This window comes from Notechis scutatus, chromosome 2, assembly GCF_049901735.1.
Source record: "Notechis scutatus isolate UNSWTSFEM ecotype Mainland chromosome 2, rNotScu1.2, whole genome shotgun sequence".
In the NCBI taxonomy this organism is placed as follows: domain Eukaryota; kingdom Metazoa; phylum Chordata; class Lepidosauria; order Squamata; family Elapidae; genus Notechis; species Notechis scutatus.
Window position 1 is genome coordinate 168,195,424 of NC_142010.1, and position 22,918 is coordinate 168,218,341.

Genomic DNA, 22,918 nt, shown 5'->3' on the forward strand with positions numbered 1-22,918 from the left:
AAACACCTGGGCACAAACAGATCCCCCCTGATACCTCCAGCTCAAACACACCCCAACCAGGCACCCAGATGAAACCCAGCTTCCTAACTAATGATAGCCGTCCATTTACCCGAAGCCAAGCTGCACTAAAGGCCTCCAATAAAGTTGCCAGCCAATCAAGATACAAAAAGAGCCAAAAAAACAGACAGAAGATATTAGAAGCAGAACACAGCAAACTCCAAGACCAATAAACACAGACCAAGACTCTCAACCTATCAGGATGAAGAAAAACCCATTCTGGCACAGCAATAGGCTGCCCAAAATTTAAATCTGAAACCACTGTAAAAGTCTAACTCACAGACGAACACTATACAAAAGCCTGATGATGGCAGATGAGATTCTGCTGAAACGTTGCTACAACTTTAAAAGCACCACTACTATGACGTGGGAAAATACCCGAACAAAGCTGAATGCCATACATGTAAGTACCCGCGAAAATTTAAGAAAACACACACACACACACACACACACACACACACACACACACATATAATGTGAGTGTGCACAGTTAAGCATGTACATTACATACAAAGGAATTAATCAAGATGAATTAACAATTGATGTTTGGCTATCCCAGGCAGATGGCAAAGAGAGAAGATTAACTGATGAATCACAGTGGGTGCCTCTGTTTTTTATTTGCTTTCTTTTCATTATAAAAGAAATATACAAGATTTCCCAATATATAAGAAATATTGATTCCATGGATTCTGGGCTGGACTCAATTTACTTCCTCAGAAATGAGCAGGTCTGCTTTTAAAGATGCTGCAGTTTGGATGAGTAATAAGTTTTTGCAATAACTTCCTCACAGCTCCTTTGATTTCTTTGTTCCTAACACTATAAATTAAAGGATATAGCAGGGGGGTAAGGTTGGTATAGATGAGGGCTACCATCTTGTCTCGATGGGGTAAGTAGCTAGACTTGGGTCGGACATATATGAAAGTGGCGCAACCATAGTGCAAGACTGTGACCACCAGGTGTGAGATGCAGGTGGAGAAAGCCTTACCTCGGCCAGAGGAATCGTGGATCCTCATCACGGCAAGGCAGATGCAGGTATAAGAGATAAGAATGAGGAGGAAAGGGAGGAGGAGGATGAGCGCGCAAGCTACAAGGAGGGGAAGCTCATTGATATAGCTCTTGGTACAGGCCAAGTGGAGAAGAGCAGGGACATCACAAAAGAAGTGGTCAATATGGCGGGAACTGCAGAAGGGCAGGTGGAAGATAGCCACAGTCAGCCCCAGAGAGACCACAAATCCCCCAAGGCAACAGATGACGAAAAGCTGAAGGCAGAACGCTTGGTTCATCACTGCCATGTAGTGAAGAGGCTGGCAGATGGCTACGTAGCGGTCATAAGACATGGCTGCAAGGAGGAAACATTCAGCTCCCCCCAGAGCTACAAATAAATGCATCTGGGTAGCGCAGCCCATGAAAGAAATGGTGCCTTTCCCGCTGCTCAAGAGGTCAGCCAGCGCTTTGGGAGCAACGATGAGCGTATAACAGAACTCAATGGCCGAGAGCTGGCAGAGGAAAAAGAGCATTGGAGGACGGGAGGGCTCAGCTGACACAGCCAAGAGAATCAGCAGGTTTCCTGCAAGGGTAGCCAAGTGCAACCCAAGGAGGATGGAGAAAAAGAAAATCCGCAAGCGGAATTGGTCAGAGAACCCAAGCAGCAGGAATTCCATGCTTGAGGATGTCTGATTATTGCCCTCCATGCAACTGTCCACAGAGATTAGACCTGCAGGAGAAAAAAAAGAATGAGATGAGAGAATATAAACCTAGATGAAAAAGATGAAAGTAACCATCTACCCATTCCCAGCAGTTTACTTGTTGTGGTCCAAGTACTCATGGAAATTAGCAGTAGAAAAGAAATGGCAAACTAAAATCTAACAATGGTTCTCAGCTCTAGTTGTTGTGAGGAATGATAGTAAATTGGGAGGCATGCATAACTTCCATGTACTTTGTGCAAAATGTATTGTTACTCCTGCAGTCTATTCTAGAAAAACAAGGTCATTTTGCATTTTCCTTTTTTCTACTTCTTCGGAAATCTTGCAAGAAGGAAAGGGAGGTGACATGTTTCTCAGACTGCATCCAACTGACTAGATTGCAGTACTGAAATGCATGAGCTTTGCCTTTAGGGAGCCTAGATGCTATGTTTCCAGAATCTGGAGAACAGTGGAGTATCCAAAAAGAGTAGAATGCGGCCCTACTTCCGACAGTCACATTATCACATTTTATACCCAACAGTGACTTGTAACATCACTATAATATACCGTGTTTCTCATATAATAAGGCGGGTCTTATTTTTTTTTGAGCCCCGAAAAAATGGCTAGGCTGTCTTTTTGGGGGTGACTTAATTCCCCCCTTGCATCTTCAGGCAGGCGGCGACGGCTTGGATTGACCTCGGTGTTGGTGGGGCACTTCGTATCGGGGTCAATGCAGGCAGCACCATATCCGGGTGTGCAACAAAAGTACTTCCTAACGGCAAGCCCCCACCATTCCCCCATTTCGCATGTTTTAATACAGGCCTTAATTTGGGAGGAGGGGCTTAATTTCATTTCATGCCTATAAAACATGCTGGGACTTCCTATTGGGGAGGCCGTATTGTTGGAGAAACAGGGTATTATGCATTGGTGGTAATGTTGATGGTTATCTTGTGCATTCCGTGATGAAACTTAGCACTGTTGAAAATATTGTTTGATTGGCATTAAAAAAAAAAAATACTAGGAGCATATGATATATCCTAACAAGAAAATGACTTAAAGAGTTTTCTAAGGTAATAGCTTGATATTCCAGCATCCCAACAACTCAATTTCATTTCTTATGAAAAGGCTTCCAGTATGACCTGTTTTCGGGTACTTACATTTTACACATAACCTCCCAAACCAAGGAATATTTATTTTATTTATATGGTAAAATACAATAAAATAAAAATTTCTTAGATTGGGAGATCATATGTAAAATATAGCTGTGGAATATAACTATTCAACCTACCTCTTTCCAGAGTAACTAATGCTTTGGTGCACAAGAATTGCAATAGGAACAGCAACTGGGAGACTATTTATCAGTAATCATTCAGTGGCAATCACAGGAAGACATAAAATGGAGGCAACCAGCAAACGGGAAACATTAGAATAAAGTTTGCTGAATTTATTCATGAGTTTATTCATACTTGTTGCTGAAATATCTTGGCATGAATAACAGCAATATCAATAATATTGCATTATAGGAAGCCTTCTCTGAAACCCTTTTCTAATTTCACATGTAGCTAATTACCAAAAAGCCATTTCCTCTTGTGATTGGAAATTCAGGAATCTAGTCTTAATACATCTAAGATGGGAAGGGACATTTTCAGTAATGTTCTCAAAGTATCCAGATTGAATAGGAAGCAGCCTTAAATCTGCATATAAATAGTGAGGTCAGGCATAAAGTTGTTTTTCTCTGTTCTTGTTCAAACAAAGAATATTACCTCTGCTGCTTCTGACTCATGTGCAGGGCAGTTTACAGTAACCAACAGGAAATATTTGAGGTTATATACAGTAGGTAATAAGAGTATAAGGACAGCAAAAACACTTATTGGTTAATGTGATGCAATTTTATTTTGCAGACCTAGTCTGGATTCTTTGTCTACAATAGTGGATTGTTAAAAGCAGGAAGATTAAGGCAGAAGAAATTTTAGTTTGAAGAGAGTTAAAATAATTTCTGCCCAAGGAAATCTAACAAAGGAAAGTGATTGCTCAGATTGCAATGGGTTACTTTTCAGTTCAGGCTTTGATTCAGCTGTCATGGCTTTTTCACACATTATTTTATGTTATTCATTGTCACAAAATACAAAAGTAACAGTTTCAACAACATAACTTTACTAAGCTATAACCTAAAGGAAAATTGGCATAAAATGTTTTACAGATGATATATAAACCCATCAATAATATCTATGACAGATTAAATCACAGATGTTGGAAATGCCGTGAAACAGAAGAAACATTTTATCATATGTGGTAAATGGATAAAAGACCCCAAAATACTGTTGAAAGACATGTGCAGTACAGTGCAGAGAAATGTCAGCTTTGGAAGCCATATTCCACACTGCCACATAGCCTGAGAAGTTGGGAGGGGGTGATTTCAATTGAGTAGTTCTAAGTAGACAAAATAAAATTCTTTTCTTGGTTCAAGGTTATTAAGTGTGGCGCAGCAGAGAAAAAGGATCTTCCACTGAGACAGATCGTGATTGGTCCATGTGATGTGATGATGGGAGAAAAGGGGATGGATTGTAGTTTGGGACATTGTGGGAAATCCGGGAAACTTTAATTTCGAGATTTCACAGATGTGCCAGGTACTATTCTAATAAAGGTATTTTTGAGATTATGCTTGTCTCAGAGTTATTGATTGGAATGGAGGTTTGCTGGAATGCTGACAAAAAGTTTATTTTAAATTCAAAATAAAAGCATAACTTTTCTTACTACTAATTCCAGAAAAGAATAATCAAGAAACATCATAATTTAATGCATATTTTTTCCCCACTCTACTTACATCCCCATATGAAACTCATGCATACTTTCTTCCTAATCTGCCCACCATCTTTTTAAGCAGAATAGCAGAGTTGGAAGGGACCTTGGAGGTCTTCTAATCCAACCCCCTGCTCAAGCAGGAAATCCTATACCATTTCAGACAAATTGTTGTCCAATTTCTTCATAAAAACCCTCCCCCTTTTTTATATCCGATACTTTAATGTATCTAAACAATAGAATTGAAATATATAAATGTCATTGTACAAAAATAACATAATGCATTAAGATTTATACTAACATAACAGCAAGAACAAGAACAACAAGAACAAGAACAACAAGAACAAGAACAACAAAATAAATAAATGTAGAAGAAGCCACTTTCAAGCTCTGGGGGAACAATGCTACCTAAAACATGAGAAACGTTTTCATTCGTGTCTACCATTGCTATTGCCCTCTGCCTTTATTGTTGCTTCTATTGCAAGATGCAGATTTGTACATTTGTCCTTGGAATTCATTGGGGGGAGGAGATATTGCCTAGATCAGAAATTGGGCTGGTCCAGAAAAGATGAAATAACCCCCTTTCCCATTATTTTTCCTCCATGCTAATTTGAATACATCTATACTACAATGCCATGGATCTCCCAGACCTAGCTATTCCATAAATTCCCAGACCTTCCCCTCCATAAATCCTTTTAGGGCTTCTGGGTCATCTGTGAAAAATAATTTGGTATTGCTTTCTTGCTACAACCCTCCCCAGCCTGCTTCTGGATGTCTATTTTGCACACTTAGCAGAAAAGAACGAAAGGCATCTCCTTAATCTGTTTTTTATCCAGTCGTAACAAGAGCACTGGATAGAAACTATGGATCCATCCTCTTGTTACTTTTTTAAAAATTGCCCAAATGATTTCTCTTTCCACAATGCCCAATTACATCCTTTTTTCCCTTCTTACTTTTACTATCTTATAGCCTGTATGCTTCCTGGGACTCATTCTTCCTTTCCCCTACCTATGGAGCCATCCCTTGAAAGTTCACATGCCGAAAGTGTTAAGCATCCCTTTGACCCTTTCAAAGAAAAGGACCTTACGGCATTTTCTTGGCTAACAAAGGACAAGAATCAAAAGTGATTGACAAACCAAACTTCTTAGACAAGAGACAGAGGGTTGCATTTTCATCTAAATACTCTGAATTTTGCTTTGTTTTACTGGATTAGACTGTAGGATAAAGATGGCTAGTTAATATTTTATAGCATTGTAGTGCTTCTTAGAAATATTTTTAAATGAATAAATAAATGTTATTTTGTAAAGCAGCACTGAAAGGAGATAGATGTTCTGATGAGGTATAATAAATGAATGAAACCACACTAGAAGAGACCCATTGGGCCAGGCTGAAGAATAACGAATGAATGGTCATTTGAATTAAAGATTGTTATTTGTAGAATATAACACCCCACCCCATTCTAATTTGTTGCAAGTTAAGCTGAAAGGCAGGCAGGTTGACGCTGCCAGCATGTAAAGCAGCATCTAATGCACATAATCAAAACATAACAGCTTTCATCCAGATTTCTTTGTCAATCAACTATAAAAGCCGAAATCTCCATTCCATTTGACTTTTTAAATCTGAAGGTATTGGTATGCTTCCCAGCTCTCAGATAGCAAATACAAAGTAGCCATGCATTAAAAATTTATTCCATTATCTTTTACTGCCTACCTGCCCCTTTTTCAGAATTTCCTTTCCCATTGATGGGGAGTGATTTTATAATTTTTGAGATGTGTGTGTGTGTGTGTGTGTGTGTGTGTGTGTGTGTGTACTGTCACTGCACAATAAGCTCTGCAATCAGTTGCAGGCTACCTAGCTCTCTTTGCTTCAATCATTAAGTCCCAGGTGATGACATCATGAGGAAATTCCCCTCATTTATCTGTGGAACCAAATAATCTCATCCCTTGGAGATCCTTTTTTCACTGCCTCAAGCAATAGAATGAGCTTGAATCCACCAAGTGAAATCCAGAAGAAGTTCTCAGACTTCCTAAGACCAAGTTAGAAAACTGGAAGACTTGCTTGTGGTGCAAATTAAACTTTTAAGAAATTTCAAGGAAGATTTTGGCAAAGTATTAATTTTTTTTTTTTTTGAAAAAAAGTCAGAAAGTATAAATGTTTGCCATTTGAAAGGGAATCTTACATTCCATTTATAGAATAGAATATAATTTTTTATTAGCCAAGTGTGATTGGACACACAAGGAATTTGTCTTGGTGCATATGCTCTTAGTGTATATAAAAGAAAAGATACATTCGTCAAAAGTCAAGTTCTATGCCCTTTCTATGTTAGGTTGAAAATTTAAAAAGTGTATTTAAAAATCTTTTTCATTTCATTTGTAAAAATATACAAATGTTTAATTATTTTTTTGCCAATTATATTTTTTCTCTTTATATGTAATGCTTGAATTACATGAATTCCTTGTGTGTCCAATCACACTTGGCTAATAAAAAATTCTATTCTATTCTATTCTATTCTATTCTATTCTAGAAATGAATGACAAAATTTAGAGATATGAAGGATAGCTTATTTTTTCTGTTTACTTAATATACAAAATTAGATAAATACATATTATAATGAGAATCCAACAAAGTTGCTCATGTATTTCAAACTGTGGCATACAAGTTTATCCATTCCCTCTCTCCTCCCACCCCATTCCATCTTTCAGGGACAAGAATGATAAAGAGCCTGTATTCATTAAGTAGAATGAAGAAAAAGGTCTGAGAATGGAATAGAATAGAGTAAATTAGAGTAGAGTAGAGAAGACTAATCCAAAGAAGATTTTTTAAAATTCTAACCTTGCGTGTTTGAAATCAGAGCAGTGTTAGCTGGTAGGAAAAGCTCAGATAAATTGAACTTTCCCTCTGTATGAGCAATATTAAAAAGAAAACATCCCTGGCTGGTTCTTCCATATTTTAGTTACAGACACCTTTTCTGCTCAAATTTCTGTTCTGAATGTTACATCTATTGTGAAAAAACAAAACAAAAAACACCAGAAATACAACTTCATTCATAGGCAATATTTTCAACAACTAACTGTCTTCACTTTATCTGCTATTCAGGTTACACACAAAACTGTCCAAAACCCACTGAGGGTTTGGTGGATCCATAAAATGAAGGCTGGAGAACAATCATTATTTGGCCAAGATAATAGTAAGATGCAAAAGCCCTGAAGAAATAAGAATAACTGTTTAGAATCCAGGAAGTAACATGGGACTAAATCCTGTTTTATTCTTTATTCTAAAGCTACTGCTAATCCTTTTCATTGGACTTTGAACTTCAATACCATTGGTGACCTTGAGCTCCAATACTGTGAAGGAAAGTAAAATAAAATAATGCTGTATTTTTCCACAACGTATGCATTTTTATTATCTTCTCATCTTACTTAGCATGGGCCACTACTTTTTGGGAGCCTTCAGAAAGCATCTGAAGGTACTGACAAAGATTTGCCACCTCTTCATCTCCATTATCACCACTCACAGTTCTTAAGTTCCAAAGTTTATCTTTGTGGATGAGGAGAAAGGGAAAGAAAAATTGCTCCCAAAGACTGGGGTAAGGCTTTACCCAAGCTTGAGTAATGGCTTTCTCCCTGGAGATGAGAATACGACAACTGCTCCCAAAATCTGTGAAGAGAAAATGATGTTTGTTGGATTGTTTCTATCTTGAAAAGTCTTCTCACAATGATCTTATGAGTGTATTTTTAATTTTGGAAATTCTTGACTTGGTAATCCGAATTTTGATCTGGAAATACTATCTCCTGAAGCCCTAGGAAAAGTAGATTGCCACCCCCAGATGACTCCTTCCCAAATCTCAAGATAAGGACTTGGATAAGAGAGTGAGGGAGCAGTATATATAGGACTGAGGCAAGCAGAAACTTGTTGGACTTGAATCTTGCTTATCAACACTATTATTTGCTTGCAAACTCTGCCTAAATGAAAACAAAAAATAAATTATCTCTCTTTGTATTTACCCTTTTTTCTAGAATCTCCTTAGCATTCCAAATTGGTTAGATTTCTTACAAAATTTCAGGGAGACAATGGATAATTTACGAAGCCACACTACTTCTCATATTGGTAAAGTGGTAACAGTCTGTTTAGAAAAGAGATACGGCTACATTTGTTTTTAACTTTCTTTTTCTCATACTTCTGAAGTCAAGGTTGTTAGGTTACAGCAATATTTCTTTCATCTTCAGTTTATTGTTATTATCTCTGTGGATTTGGATTGATTAGCAAGACATCAACAGGAACAACATCTTAATTATCTCAAACTGTAAATGTAGTTATTTGAACAAAAACATTATCTCAGCAATAGTTAACCAAACTGAGAGCTGATACTTAGTCAAAATAGTATGTGCCACACTGTACTCACAGAAATGTTTGTTGACTGGGCTTTGAAGTTTACAGAAAAATCCCTCCAACATGTAGGAATCCCCTAAAAGTACCCAAAGATAGGTGCCAAAATATTCCATGAGGACAGAGCATAATGATCAATAGCTCCCAAATTCTAGCCGATATATAGGAATAGTAATAATAATTTAGCTGATTGCTATTGATTGTGTTGAGTTGTTCAGTCAGTTCCAACTCATTAGGATCCAATGGACATATTTTACTAGGATAGTCTGTCAGTCACTGTACTGTATCTATGAATTCTTGTCATCTCTGATCTACCCAACTTGTCTTCTACCAGCATTTTATATTACATTACATTAAGAATAATTACATATTATTGTAACTAATTATCATTACATTCTGTAGCTCTACAGATAAAGGAAAAATGCCAGTTTCAATGTTCAATGATAGAAACAACATAAAAATATGTTGTAATTGGCTATTGTTATTTTAATCTGGTGTTGGTTGTTTAATGCAATGCACAATTGTAAGTAAATTATATAATTATATAACACAATACAATTTCCTACTGAAATAGTGGCTGGTTGGAAATCATAGACAGTTTAAGACATGTTTTCATATCTGGGCAATTAAATCGCTTGTTTCCTGTCCATGCCAACATATGCTTGAGCTTGTATGTTGTGATATTTGCATTCCAGAAATCCAAAATTGAAGCCATAATAACCAACACATTTCTTAACTAGTGTTTGAAAATAATGATATAAAGGCAATAAAATAATAACAGCTGACTATTGGGAGGGAATATAATACAAACGATACTTAAAGCTGACATACAAATAAATCAAATATGAAGCAGTATTAACCCATGAGAATTTAGCATATCATTCAGAGAGAAAGGCAAGTTGTTCATAGAAGTCAATTAAATGCTGAATTCAAAAAAAAAAAAAAAGAGGCATGGAGTTCCAAGAACATCAGGAGAAATGAATATCAAGCATTAAGAAATGCTTAACTTCATTCTGTGTTCAGCAAAAGGAGTAAATAAAAAGAGAAATATTAATCTTACTGTAACAAAGGCCAACAGTTTAGAGGCTTCTTATTATAGTAAAGTGGGAGAAATTTACAAGGTGTGACATTCACACCTACGTGTTACGGAGAGGCACCTTTTATATAGGTACCACTTCACTTGGGAATAGAGAAATTGAGAAAATGCTTCAGAATCGAAGTGGGGCAGAGGAAAGGATGGAAATAACAGTCTCTTCTGTGCAACCTGTAAAGAGAGTTCTGGCCTCTGAAGTACACTCCAATAAATGGAAAGGAAGGAAACTAATGAGACTCTCTCTTTTTCTTTTTTTTTAAATTTTATTGATTTTCAATAAACAAACATACACAAACAAAACACAGAACATGAAAACATAAAACTTCTTTTTGGAAAGCGGCTTAATCCCGGGTTACATCTTTTTGTACAGACATAAATTCGAATTCATGCTCACTTTATATCCCATTTTATATCTTATTAACCATTCTACATTTTCTATATAGCTTCTCCCCTCTTTTCACTCTCTTAATTCTGTTTTATTTATTTCATCTCAATTTAAATCATTATGCTTATATCTTTTGTCTGTTCTGTTACAATTATCTATTATCTATTCTCATTAACACAAAATTTCTCCTGTAATCACTGATTGAAGTATGACGCCTTTATATCTTTCCCCTAAATTTAACACTTAAAATAATAAAATAATATATAATTTTCATTCTGATTCTGCTTAGTACATTCTAAAGCTACGTACTATATTTTAAAATAAAAAAAGAATAATAAGTTTATAATATAATTAAAACAATAATCCATAGCAAATTGAACTCTATCATTGAATCTTAAGCATTTTACACATTCCTTTTAATATTTTGTCCCATTTTATAATCATATAATGTTCCAGTTTTCTAATATTATTAATATAAATACAATAATACAATCTTATGTACTTTTGCAGAATCTCTTTTTTAATTAGATTTTTACCCATTATCTCTGAATAAATCCTGTTTCTTTACATCTTGTTTCAAACCTTTGTAACTTCTCTTCCTTTTTTCCCTTCCTTTCTTCTCCAGTCTAGCCTTTTTACCCCCTTGTCTCTTGATCTCCACCCTCTTCTGTATTCCTCTTTTCTGTTGCTTTCTGACATTGTATCGATTTTTCACCTTATTTTTTCCTTTTTTGGTTGTTTTTTTAAGTCTTGAATTCTCCATTCTCTTTCCCCTCTTTCCCTTTTCTTCCCCAGCTAGAGTTATTTGTTCATTAAAGATGGCTTCTTCTTCATCCCAATCTTCTTGTTCTTGTAGTTTCTGATAGGTAGAAATCGCCATTTCTAAAAAATGGAAAACAGATCCAGAAGAGCCCTTCCCTTCTTGTTCCTCTTCTTTTAATTTTTTAAATTCCATTTTCAGTTCATCAACAAGTAATGCCATTATGAAAATTTTTTTAAACAACCCAAATGTTTTTAGACTTTCAAATAGTAATTTCCAAAAGTCCCAAAGTCACCAAGCAATCCAAATACACACAGACTGTTTCATTTAGCACAGGCTTGTCCAACCCGTGGGCCGCGGGCCGCATGCGGCCCAGGTTGCCTCGTAATGCGGCCCAACGCCCACCCCAACCTTTGTGAAAGATCCAGCGAGGAGGAGGAGGAGAGGCAGGCGCGAGGCGGGGCAAGGCGAGCAACAGAAAAGGCGGGCAGCCGCAGCCCAAAAGTCCCGCCCCGCCACCTCCTGCTGTTGCCGCCGCCACCGCTGCTGCTTCTGCCGCCGCCGCCACTGCTGCTTCTGCCCCTGCCGCCGCTGCTGCCGCCGCCGCTGCTTCTGCCCCCGCTGCTGCATTTGCAGGAGGAGAGGTAGGCGCGAGGCGGGTGAGCTTTCTTCCCCCCCTCCCCCCCCACCCCGCAATATTTGGCCGGAAAATTAATAAAAATAAATAATTTGCAGGAGGAGAGGTAGGCGCGAGGCGGGCGAGCTTTCTTCCCCCCCCCCCCCACAAAATTTGGCTGGAAAATTAATAAAAAATAAATAATTTGCAGGAGGAGAGGTAGGCGTGAGGCGGGCGAGCTTTCTTCCCCCTGCAAAATTTGGCCGGAAAATTAATAAAAATAAATAATTTGCAGGAGGAGAGGTAGGCACGAGGCTGGCGAGCTCCCCCCACAAAATTTGGCTGGAAAATTATAAAATAAAAAATAAATAATTTTTAATAAATAATAAATAATAAATAATAATTTTATTTTATTTTATTTTATTTTATTTTATTTTATGTGCGGCCCAAACCAAATTTTCATCTTCTAATGTGGCCCAGGGAAGGTGAAAGGTTGGACACCCCTGATTTAGCACTTTCTTCTTTTTATACTTTCTCTTCCTGGGGTTACAATTCAGTTGCAAAGTTCCAATTAGAATGTATCTTTTAGAAGTCTTGTTACAATTTAGCTCTGATCTTATATATTCCAAGCAGCCTCCTCCGGCAAAATCTTAATATTAATTCTTTTCCTCTCCCTTCCCACTTATAGCAAAAAAAAGTTTTTTGTTTTTTTCCCCCATGTTCAGAAATCTTTATTGTCCCCTTGGCTTTAATTTTCCAATTTAGTTACCTGCCGATGCCAAAGCGGGTTTTTCCAATTTCTCTTCATCTGCTATCACCGTAAGGAAGGAGAGTGAGAAAAAACAAACTTTCCCTTTTACTTTCATTCGCCGCTTTTTCTGATCTTCTTCGGGAGCGATGTATCTTTAATAAAACTTAAATTCCAGGGTATTTAAATGTTACTTGTTATCCTGGTCAGTCAAAAACTTTCACTTTCACAGCTTCCTCCTGCACATTCTTATCCGGATGAAAGCTTCTTTGTGGGGGCCATTGCTGACCGCCGCTCCACCGCTTTCAGAAAAGGGAGTTAAGCCGGCTGAGGAGGGGGGTTGCTATTCCCCCGGACTCATGCCGGATCTTCCCTATCTTCAGTTACCCTACGGGGTAACTAATAGCCCCCAAATCCGGCTGGATCGGGGGCACTCCAGCGGCGAGCGCAGCAGAAACCACGCACAATCGCGGATTGCTGCCGCCGCCGAAGCCTTGCAAACCGGAAGTCCCAATGAGTCTTTTAATAATTTCTTTGCCTGGTGTATTTGAAACCATGGAGCTTGGGACTCCAACTACCTTAAAAAGATGAATTTTGATATGCCTGTTCTTTGTTTGATTCTGGATGCAAACTGAAAGGTGAAGCTGGGATCAAATCAGCTCAGCTGCTTCAGCTACCCAAAAGATAATACTTTTAAAGTCTAGGAAAGCCATGTATTGGAGAGCTTTAGTCCAGCTGTTTTTGGGGGGTTGCACTGTAAATCCAGGTCAATGGACTACCCTGATCTTGAGAGTCATGCTGGCTAAGTAGTGAAGGTGTCAGCATCTAGAGGCTTAAAAAGGTTTCTGCCTGCCATGAACCAAAAGGCTGGCAAATGAGTGGGAGAGCTCAGGATATCCTGTCCCTTTCTGAATTTCTTCTGAGCAACTTCAGCCATGAGTAGAGATGAAACCAAGAGCAGAGCAAGCTCAAACTCAAATGAGCTCAAGCTAGCTTCAAAAGGTGGAGTTATTCTATAGGAAGTTTCTGCCACGACGCAAATGGTCCAGATAATCCAAATTTGGGAGAAAAAACCCTGACATCAAGCCAGATGTCGACTGTCCAATTAGTGAACCCAAAACAAGGAAACAATCTAAGGAGAACTGAATTCCCAAAAGTAAAACTTTATTGGATACACCATGTTGGTAATGAAGAAACAAAACCAGCTCTGGTTTCCCGCGCTAATGCTTGCCTTGTTAAACAATACTTTCTTCTTCTTCCCACCCCTGGTTGATCACATTGTCCAATTATGAGACAGTATTTTGTTATGAGAATGGTCCATCTCTTTCTCAAACACCTGCAATGGTGACCTTGCTGGCTCCATACCCTCACAATCTCTGCATACATTCTCCATATTCCATTTCCCTCCCCCAAGTTCATTGGCAAGTTGAAAAGCATTCAGTTTGAAAGAAGCAAAGCAATTCAGTCTTGACACCAGAAGATGATCAAAACTATTTCCATATAACTATTGGTTGTGGGGGGGACTTTCAGGAAACAAATGAATCAGTGACTCACTAATGTCCATTCATGTGATTAACAGAGTACATGGCTAAGACACTATCATATCTGCCATGGTTTTACTGCTCATCTATGCAAATGGGAAAAGTTGAGAGTGATGTCTGGGCAATCTTAGCTTGGAAAGATCATCCTTAGGTCATTTTAATTATAATTTTTGCAACCTTTAACTAGCAGCATTGCTATACACAAATAATAATTAAAGGAAGTATCGAAGGCACCCCACTTTTCTTCAAACCATGCCCCTTTTTTTTACAACAAGACATCCCTGGCAGATTCCTTCTAGTACATGAGGGTATCTGTTTTGGCTGCTGTAAACAATATTTTTGATCTTTTGGTTTGACCACAGTGTCAAATTTGCACATGCTTTGAGTCAAATCATGTAAAATATCAATAGTAGGACCAGCCTAATTAAAAGCTAAATTTGTGGCATCTAAATTATACATCAAAATGGTGACAACACTCTATTGGCCAATATTTCAAAAGTTAATCCTCTTAGTTGTGTCATCTAAAATTATTTTAAAATGGGACATTAGAGGCCAATTAAGAAAGTATCATAAAAATCCTTTGGGCCTAATTAAAAGTTTTTCTATTAAAGTAAAACTGTAATTACAGATTAAGTACTTGATCTGGCCAAGTGTTGAGCCCTGTAGTCCTCTTTGAATTCCAACAACTGAACTAAACTTTTTCCGAATGAGGCCCCGAAAACTCTAGGGTCTTGTTTAACGTAATTGATGTTGAACTACACAAGAGTTACATTTAACTAATAATTCCATCTGTGCTCTCCAATGAATTATAGCAATGTTTATTCATTATAGCAGAATTATAGCAATGTTTACTTATTTAGCAAGTTAAACCTGCCTTCTAGGAAGTGACTGTGAATATTCCACCTCAGTATGGGAAATGCTACATATATATCGATATAATGCTGTAGACAGGGCAATACTATTCTGCTGCTATTTAATAATAGATAGTAGCACATTCAAGAGCTCATGTCCAGAATCAAAATCTTAGAGAAGCTCTAGATTCAAAGCCAAATGAAATATATAAATGGGAAAGCTACATCTAATATTATCTTGTAGTATATTTGAGTGAAACAAAACAATAGAGGCTGTTAGGTTGAATGGAAGAATGCAAAGGGGCACTACAGAAGACTGATTAATCTTATCCTTCTGGTTGATTTTCCACTTAAGGGTTTTCTGTTCCTCAATATAATTCATATGATTCACAGACTATAGAACTGTGGGTAATAATCCTCTCATTTGTTTGTATCTGATTTACACTGAATCAAATCTGAGGTCCAGCCTATTCCATATGGGCCTGCATTCTCCCTGAATTGATGTTTGGATTGCAAGGTGGTAGTACAGGTACTCTTCCTTTAGCGACTGCTTCATTTAGCAATTGTTAAAAAGTAACTTTACAATCAGTTGTCACACTGATTGTTCCAATACTGGAAGTTTTTAAGAAAAGATTAGATAACCATTGGTCTGAAGTGCTGTAGGGTTTCCTGCCTAAGCAGTGGGTTGAACTAGAACAGTGGTCACCAACCAGTGGGCCGGGGACCACTGGTGGTCCATGAGAAAATTTTGGTGGTCCGCAAAGAAATATCACTCCCAAAGCAATTAATCCAGGCTGTGTGGGAACACAAGGCTGCGCCACCCACATAGCCTGTGTGAACAGAAGTCTTGCGTCGCTTGCATTGCGAACAACATGAGGTAGTGGGACGGGGAAAGGGCAGTGGGCGGGAACTTGCCCCACTCACTCCACATGCCTTGCCTGGCCACCAGGCGGCTTCTTTCCGCTTCTTTCTTCTTCTGCTTTCGGCTGCACACAAGGAAAACAGCAAAAGTCTTTCTTTCCCCCAAACTCTGCCAGAAATGAGTCTTTGGGGCCCTGCAAGGCATTCTGCTCCAAGAGGCTGCGGCGGCATGACAAGTCTCACAAAGACTTGTTGCTGGCGGAGTTTGGGGGAGAGAAAGAAAGACTTCCGCTGCTTTTGTTGTTTTTCCTTGCACGAAGCCAAAAGTCTCTGTCTCTCTCTTTCTCTCTCCCCCCCTGAGAACGGAGCTGGAGACGGTATCCTGTGATCCCAAATAAAGAATGATCGATTGGTAGGAAAATGGTGTGGGGAAATTTCCTGTAGATTTTTTTGAGGATTTTCCCAGGGTCTCTGGTCTGCGGGATTTAAAATTATGAGTTTGGTGGTCCCTGAGGTCCAAAAGTTTGGTGGCCCTGGACTAGAAGACCTCCAAGGTTCCTTTCAACTATTCTATTCTATTCTATTCTATTCTATTCTATTCTATTCTATTCTATTCTATTCTATCCTATCCTATCCTATCCTATCCTATCCTATCCTATCCTATCCTAGTCCATTCCATTCCATTCCATTACGGTGTGGTATTATTGCATTATGGTGTGGTATGCTCACTTGACAGCCGCGGATAGAAAGACATTACAGAGGGTGGTGAGCACAGCACAAAACATCATGGGCTGTTCTCTGATACCACTAGATGACATTGCTAGGGCTGACTGCCTTAGAAGAGTGACGAAAATTCTCAGGGATGACTCACACCCCGGTCAGCACTTCTTTACTCTCCTACCATTAGGTAGGAGATATAGAAGTATAGCCAGCTGCACCAACAGGCTGAAGAACAGTTTCTACCCGTGGGCTGTCAGACTTCTGAACGGAAAATAGTATGACAGTCTTGCGGGGGCTGGCACATTGTGCAACAAGGTCACATAGTGTAATATGATTGGGACTGGGTTAGGGACTTCTGTCCTCACTGTAAGTTGTGTGTGTGTGTGGGGGGGATGCACGAAGGGAGGCTCAGTCAATCTCATTGTACACATGTTGTACTCTGACAATAAAGGTAATAATAATATTCTATTCTATTCTAGAGTTGCTAGTCCTAATTGTGATTGTTAAACAAGGATTATCTGTATTTATATTAGCCAGATATTATTGTTCCTGATATACTTAATTACATAATTTAGATCTATAAGGCTGCCCAACTCATAAACAATTCTGGATGGCATGCAAATTAAATTAAAACCCAATATATTAAATCAAGCAAAAAAAAATTGAATATAACACGGGAAATATAACGCCATAAACAAATTGTGCATAATACAGTCCAGGTAAATAGCCCTATTCTAGGACTTGGGGAAAAGGTAGTTTTCAAAGCTTATTTAAAATACGGCAGGGTTCAGTTGTTCAAACTTCCAGGGAGATGCAAACAAAAAAGGCAGATTTCCTAGGCCTGTTCAGATTTCACTGTTTAATTATAGATACAATATGAAGGGAGCCCACCATATCCACATCTTATGGCAAGGGCAAAAACAATGGGAGAATAACGGTGCCTCAGATAATGAGTCATGTATCCTGTAACCTAAAGGATGTTATATACAGGTGTCAAACTTGATTGCATCACATGACAACACGTGACTTTTGTGATGTTTTTGCCTTTGCGGAACCTGGGTGGGCATGGCTTGCGTGTGATGCATCCAGCCCATAGGCCACCAGTTTGATATCCCTGTACTGTTATAGGTCACAACCAGCAATTTGAATAGCCCATTGGCAATCAGTGCAGTTTGTGTAGCAGAAGTGTTTCATGGGTGTTCCAAGCCATTCTTACAACTGCTTGCAGCACTGCATTCTGCACCAGCTGTGGCTTTCAAGTGGTCTTCAAGGGAATCCCCATGAAGAGCACACTGCAATCGACCGCACATGAGGTGACTAAGGCCATGAGAAGGCCCATCCAGAAAAGGGTCCAATTAGCACACCAGATGAATCTGTGCAAAGGCTTTCCTGGCCACAGCTGCCATCTATACTTAAGTAGGAGCTGTGATTCAGGAAGACCACAAATTGTGTTCAAATTCTATCTGGGGAAGTTAACCTCATTCAGAACTAAAAATGGAAAGTTTTCAACACTGGAAGGATCGAGTCACTCAGTTTTGAGCTTGCTCTTCTTCGTCCAAACCCCATTAACGTTCAGGCACTGAATAGATCTTGACATATCCTTTGGTCTACCAGGGGTTGTGAAGGACCACTGAATATCACTCACATATTGATGATACCTGACTCCATGTCAACAGATGACTTCATCCACAGCTTCATGTAAATGTTAAGTAGGAGGGCAAGAATTTTGAACCCTGTGCTACCCTACAAACCAGGGACTTTGGGATAAAGCTCCTCCCCTATCACTAGCAATTAACCACAGCAAGAAACGACTGCAACACTGAGGCTCCCACACCCAATTTCTATAGAGCAGTTGGTTTAGAAGGATATTAGGATTAAGGATTCCAAAAGTCACTGAGAAATTAAGGAAAATTGGAGCATTAAGGATCTAGTGATCCTGTGTAAGATATGTGCAAATGATCTTGGGAGACTTGGTGAAGAGATGCAGCCTAAGGACTAGTTAGATAAGAGGGAGGATAGCACACAGCTGCATAGTGGGTGAAGCAAGAGGCTAAAATGAGACCTTCCCTAATTTATCAGCTGCAAAGGTGATGGCAGGATAACTTAAAAGATTAATATAGTTTTGCAATAAAGTAGAATGAGCTTATTTGCCTGTGTTTCCTGTCAAATACTGACGACACCTTCCACATAAGTGGCTCAGATTCCCATCATCCCTCTGCCCATGACACCTGGTTGTTGCTTGATAATATCAAAAGTGTTTTTAATGGAACTCCATCAGCTTCTTTTGATTAAAAAAGTGTCAGTGTTAATGATCTGTATTGACTATCAGCTGCTTTCTAAATGTACTTCCAGGTATTGATTTTAAGCTTAAAAACTGTAAATGGTTTGGGGGGGCCCCAGAATGGTAAGGCTTTCGGAGAAAGTTGTGGTTCTTTTTTCCATTCTTCAATCCATACATTTTACCATGTTATATGTCAGGCAGAACCCAGGCAGTGAATAAATATAGGACCATATCTAGAACATAGAGTAATAGGGCTGGAAGGGATCTTAGAGATCTTCTACTCCAACTTTATTTTATGGGGTTTCTATCTTCCTCTCAGAAGGTTAAGAAAATTTCCTCTAGGTCCTTCTCTGGCTTTACTAAAGCCATGACAGGACTAGTGTTTACAATGAAAAAGGAGTCATCATTAAGAATTACACTGAAGAGAATTTGTTTTGAACCCAATTTCATTGATCTGTCTGTGTAGATTTATTGTACGCTGTGCAAAATGATAAGTATTCTTCCCAAATGGAGCTTTGCTCCGTAGGAATTACTCAGATGCTGTTCAAGTGTGTGGCTTATTTTTAAAAACAATTTAGACTTTTATAAAAAAACTTATGAACAATGCAAACAAATGGAAAGCAAATCTGTAAGAAAGGAAGGTGCAATGAAGACTACTTTCCACACAATAGCCTACAACAGAAGGGAAAAAAGCAAACTTCTTTTTCATTTTTCATTTCTCCATTGATTTTTTTTTTTTAATAAAAAGATTTTATTTATTTATTTGTTACATTTCAACACTGCCCAACTCACCTAAGTGACTCTGGGAGATTTACAAACAGCATAATAATACGATATAAAACATATCTTTTTTTAATCTAAAAGCATGCATAAAAAAGAAAATTCAAACAAGGTTAAAATTTACAAGTTAAAAATGAAAAAAAAAAATCAGAAGGCTAATTATTTAACTGTTTGTCACTTTGTTTTCCAGCAACTAAACTTATTTCATTAATTAATACAGATTGTTATTATGATTCAACAAAAATAGTTATCTTGCACTATCAGCTTAGGCTTCAAGTGTTACAGTAATTCAGCTTTGATATTCATTGGCTACATCAGCATCTCATCAGAAAAAAATGAGATTAAAACAAAACCCAAACTTTAACACAGTGCCTGGTTCATCGTGGAGATTATGTCTCTTCCACATACAGCAGTGAATTTGTAGGATATATCACAAACCTCATATTGATTAAGATGCACTTGCATGGAAGATAAGAAATCATAACAAAAATTCTCTGCGTGTCTGAGAAGCATGCTTCCTCTTCACCATTCCTTTCAGGCAGTGGTGGGATTCAAAATGTTTTACCACTGGTTCTGTAGGCATGGCTTGGTGGGCATGGTGTGGCTTGGCGGGCGTGGCAGGGGAAGGATACTGTAAAATCCCCATTCCCTCCCCACCCCACTAACCTAATTTCCAGCTCTGTTCTCCTGTGCAGGGCAACAAAAGAAGACCCATCTGATCAGGTGAGATTTGGGCAGCAGAGAATAGATGGGGGTGGGGCCAGTCAGAGGTGGTATTTGCTGGTTCTCCAAACTACTCAAAATTTCTGCTACCGGTTCTCCAGAACTGGTCAGAACCTGCTGAATACATGTCTGCTTTCAGGGCTTCCCACACTTTTTCATTTCTCAGGCTGTAAATAAGAGGATTTAGAAGTGGTGTCACCACAGCGGTCAGAATGGCCATCACTTGGTTGAATTCCAGAGAGGAGCTCTGGGCTGGCTGAACAAACATAAAAATAGAGCTGCCATAATAGATTGTTACACAGTGATGTGCGAGGCACAGGTAGAAAAGGCCTTCTGCCTCCCAGTGGCTGATGGGATCCTAAGCACAGTGGAGATATTGTAGATGTAAGATACTGTGATAAGCAATAGAGTGCCCACAAGCATAAAGGAAAACAAGAAGCACATCGACAAGTTCAATGAGCTGTGTTTCAGAGCAAGACAGCTTCAAGAGTGGAGTGCTGTCACAAAAGAAGTCACACTCAGAAGAAGCAACTCAGTGGACCCCAGGAAAAAACAGAAGTGACACCGAGCAATGCAAGCTTAAAATGAGATGGTCTTCTTCTTAGCCAGCTAGTTAGTCAACATTTTGGGCAAAATGGCTGAGGTGAAGAATATTTCTAGAAGGGAAAGATTTCCCAGAAAGAAGAACATGGGTGTATGAAGACGAGCATCAGTTACTACAACACTGATGAGGACCGGAGGAAATCCTAGCAGAATGAACTCCGTCACAACTTGTCCAATGCTCTGGTTATTATTGATTGTCACTGCATCCATCCTGGGCTTCCTCTGGAGAAATGGGAAGAAGTGAGTCTGCAAGAGGATAGAAGTTCAATCACAATCACAATTAACTGGAAGAAAAGAACATCACTCTCACTATTGTCTTGCAGAACTACATGCTAAAAATAAAGAGTTGGGGTGAACCAGTGGTGAGATTCAAATTTTTTTACTACCTGTTCTGTGGGCGTGACTTGGTGGGCGTGGCAGGGGAAGGATACTGTAAAATCTCCAGTCAGGAGGTGGGATTTGCCGGTTCTCCAAACTACTCAAAATTTCTGCTACCGGTTCTCCAGAACTGGTCAGAACCTGCTGAATACCACCTCTGAATTATATTTTTCAAGGAAATATTTGGGAAATGAAATATGGCATGGAACATAGAACATATAGACAGAACATAGATGAAAGTCAATCAACCAAAAACTTCTATGCCTACTTTTCATATTTATTGTATATTAGAAATGTCAAAGAATTACGTGAATTTTCACATCATCTGGAGGTTTCGTAATGCAAAAATAAAAGTAAGCTGTTTCTTTGTATATTAAATATTTATTTATTTATTCTTTATTTATATCCTGCCTTTATTACAGGTAGTCTTGACTTACAACTGTTTGATTAGTGACTGTTGAAATTACAACAGCACTGAAAAAAGTGACCTGTTGCCGATTTTCACACTTACAACCATTGCAGCATCGCCATTGGTCAAATAATCAAAATTTGGATGCTTAGCAACTGTCATGTATTTATAACAGTTGCGGTGTCCTTGGCCATGTGTTCGTTTTTTTGTGATTCTCTGAGAAGCAAAGTCAACAGGGAAGTCAGATTCACTTAACAATCATTGTTACTAAGTTAACAACGGCAGTGACTTACTTAATAATGGTGGCAAGAAAGGTCCTAAAATGAGGCAAAATCCATTTAACAACTACCTTGCTTAGCAACAGAAAATCTGGAATCAACTGTGGTCATAAGTCAAGGATATATGTATTTTTTAAATAACTCAAGGCAACGAACATATCTAATGATTTTCTCCTATTAAGAGCCTCAGTGGCGCAGTGGTTAGAGTGCAGTACTGAAGACTATCTCTGCTGACAGCCGTCTGCCTACAATTTGACAGATCGAATCCCACCAGGCTCAAGGTTGACTCAGCCTTCTATCCTTCCGAGGTGGGTAAAATGAGGACCCAAATTGTTGGGGGCAATATGCTGACTCTGTAAACTGCTTAGAGAGGTCTGAAGCACTATAAAGCATTATATAAGCCTAAGTGCTATTGCTATTGCTATTTTCCCCACATCAGTAATCCTGTGAGGTGAACTGGATTGAGAAAGACTGACTGGCCCATGGTCACCCAGATGGCTTTCATGCCTAAAGGGGGACTAGAACCCACATTCTCATGGTTTGCTATACTCTACTGCTGCTTTTATTGGAATATGTACTAACTTATATTTAAAATATAATAACTTGGAATAAGTTTGTTACTTTTTGTACTCAGAAGTACAAAAAAAATATTCTAACCAGGTTGGACTACAAGGTAACTCACTGAAAAGGACAAGTAAGTGATGTCTCTCTTGTTAATCATTTATAAAGAATCTCTATTCCATTTTCCTTTGTTCTTGTTCTCTCACTGATAACTCTACTGTGAGAAACTACTGTAGAGAACTATGTGAGTACTGTCCATTATTGCAAATCTGGACCTTAATTATTTTGTCACTCACAAATGTCATGGCTATAGGAAAAAGATCCCATTGGGATCATTCCTGATAGAAAGTCTTCCTTTTTATTTTAGACTATTTCACCTGAAGAGCTAAGTACATCAGATTTGTAA

General features: G+C 38.6%; 1 protein-coding gene and 1 pseudogene across 1 annotated transcript; both read right to left on the minus strand.

Moving 5' to 3' along the window:
- Positions 1–770: 770 nt before the first annotated feature.
- On the minus strand, positions 771–1,748 carry LOC113424472 (olfactory receptor 10AC1). The gene has a single exon (XM_026686174.1). It carries the CDS (start codon positions 1,746–1,748, stop codon positions 771–773), a length of 978 nt encoding a protein of 325 aa, XP_026541959.1.
- Positions 1,749–20,111: 18,363 nt separating this feature from the next.
- Positions 20,112–21,111, minus strand: OR6V1 (olfactory receptor family 6 subfamily V member 1; annotated as a pseudogene).
- Between the last annotated feature and the right edge of the window lie 1,807 nt (positions 21,112–22,918).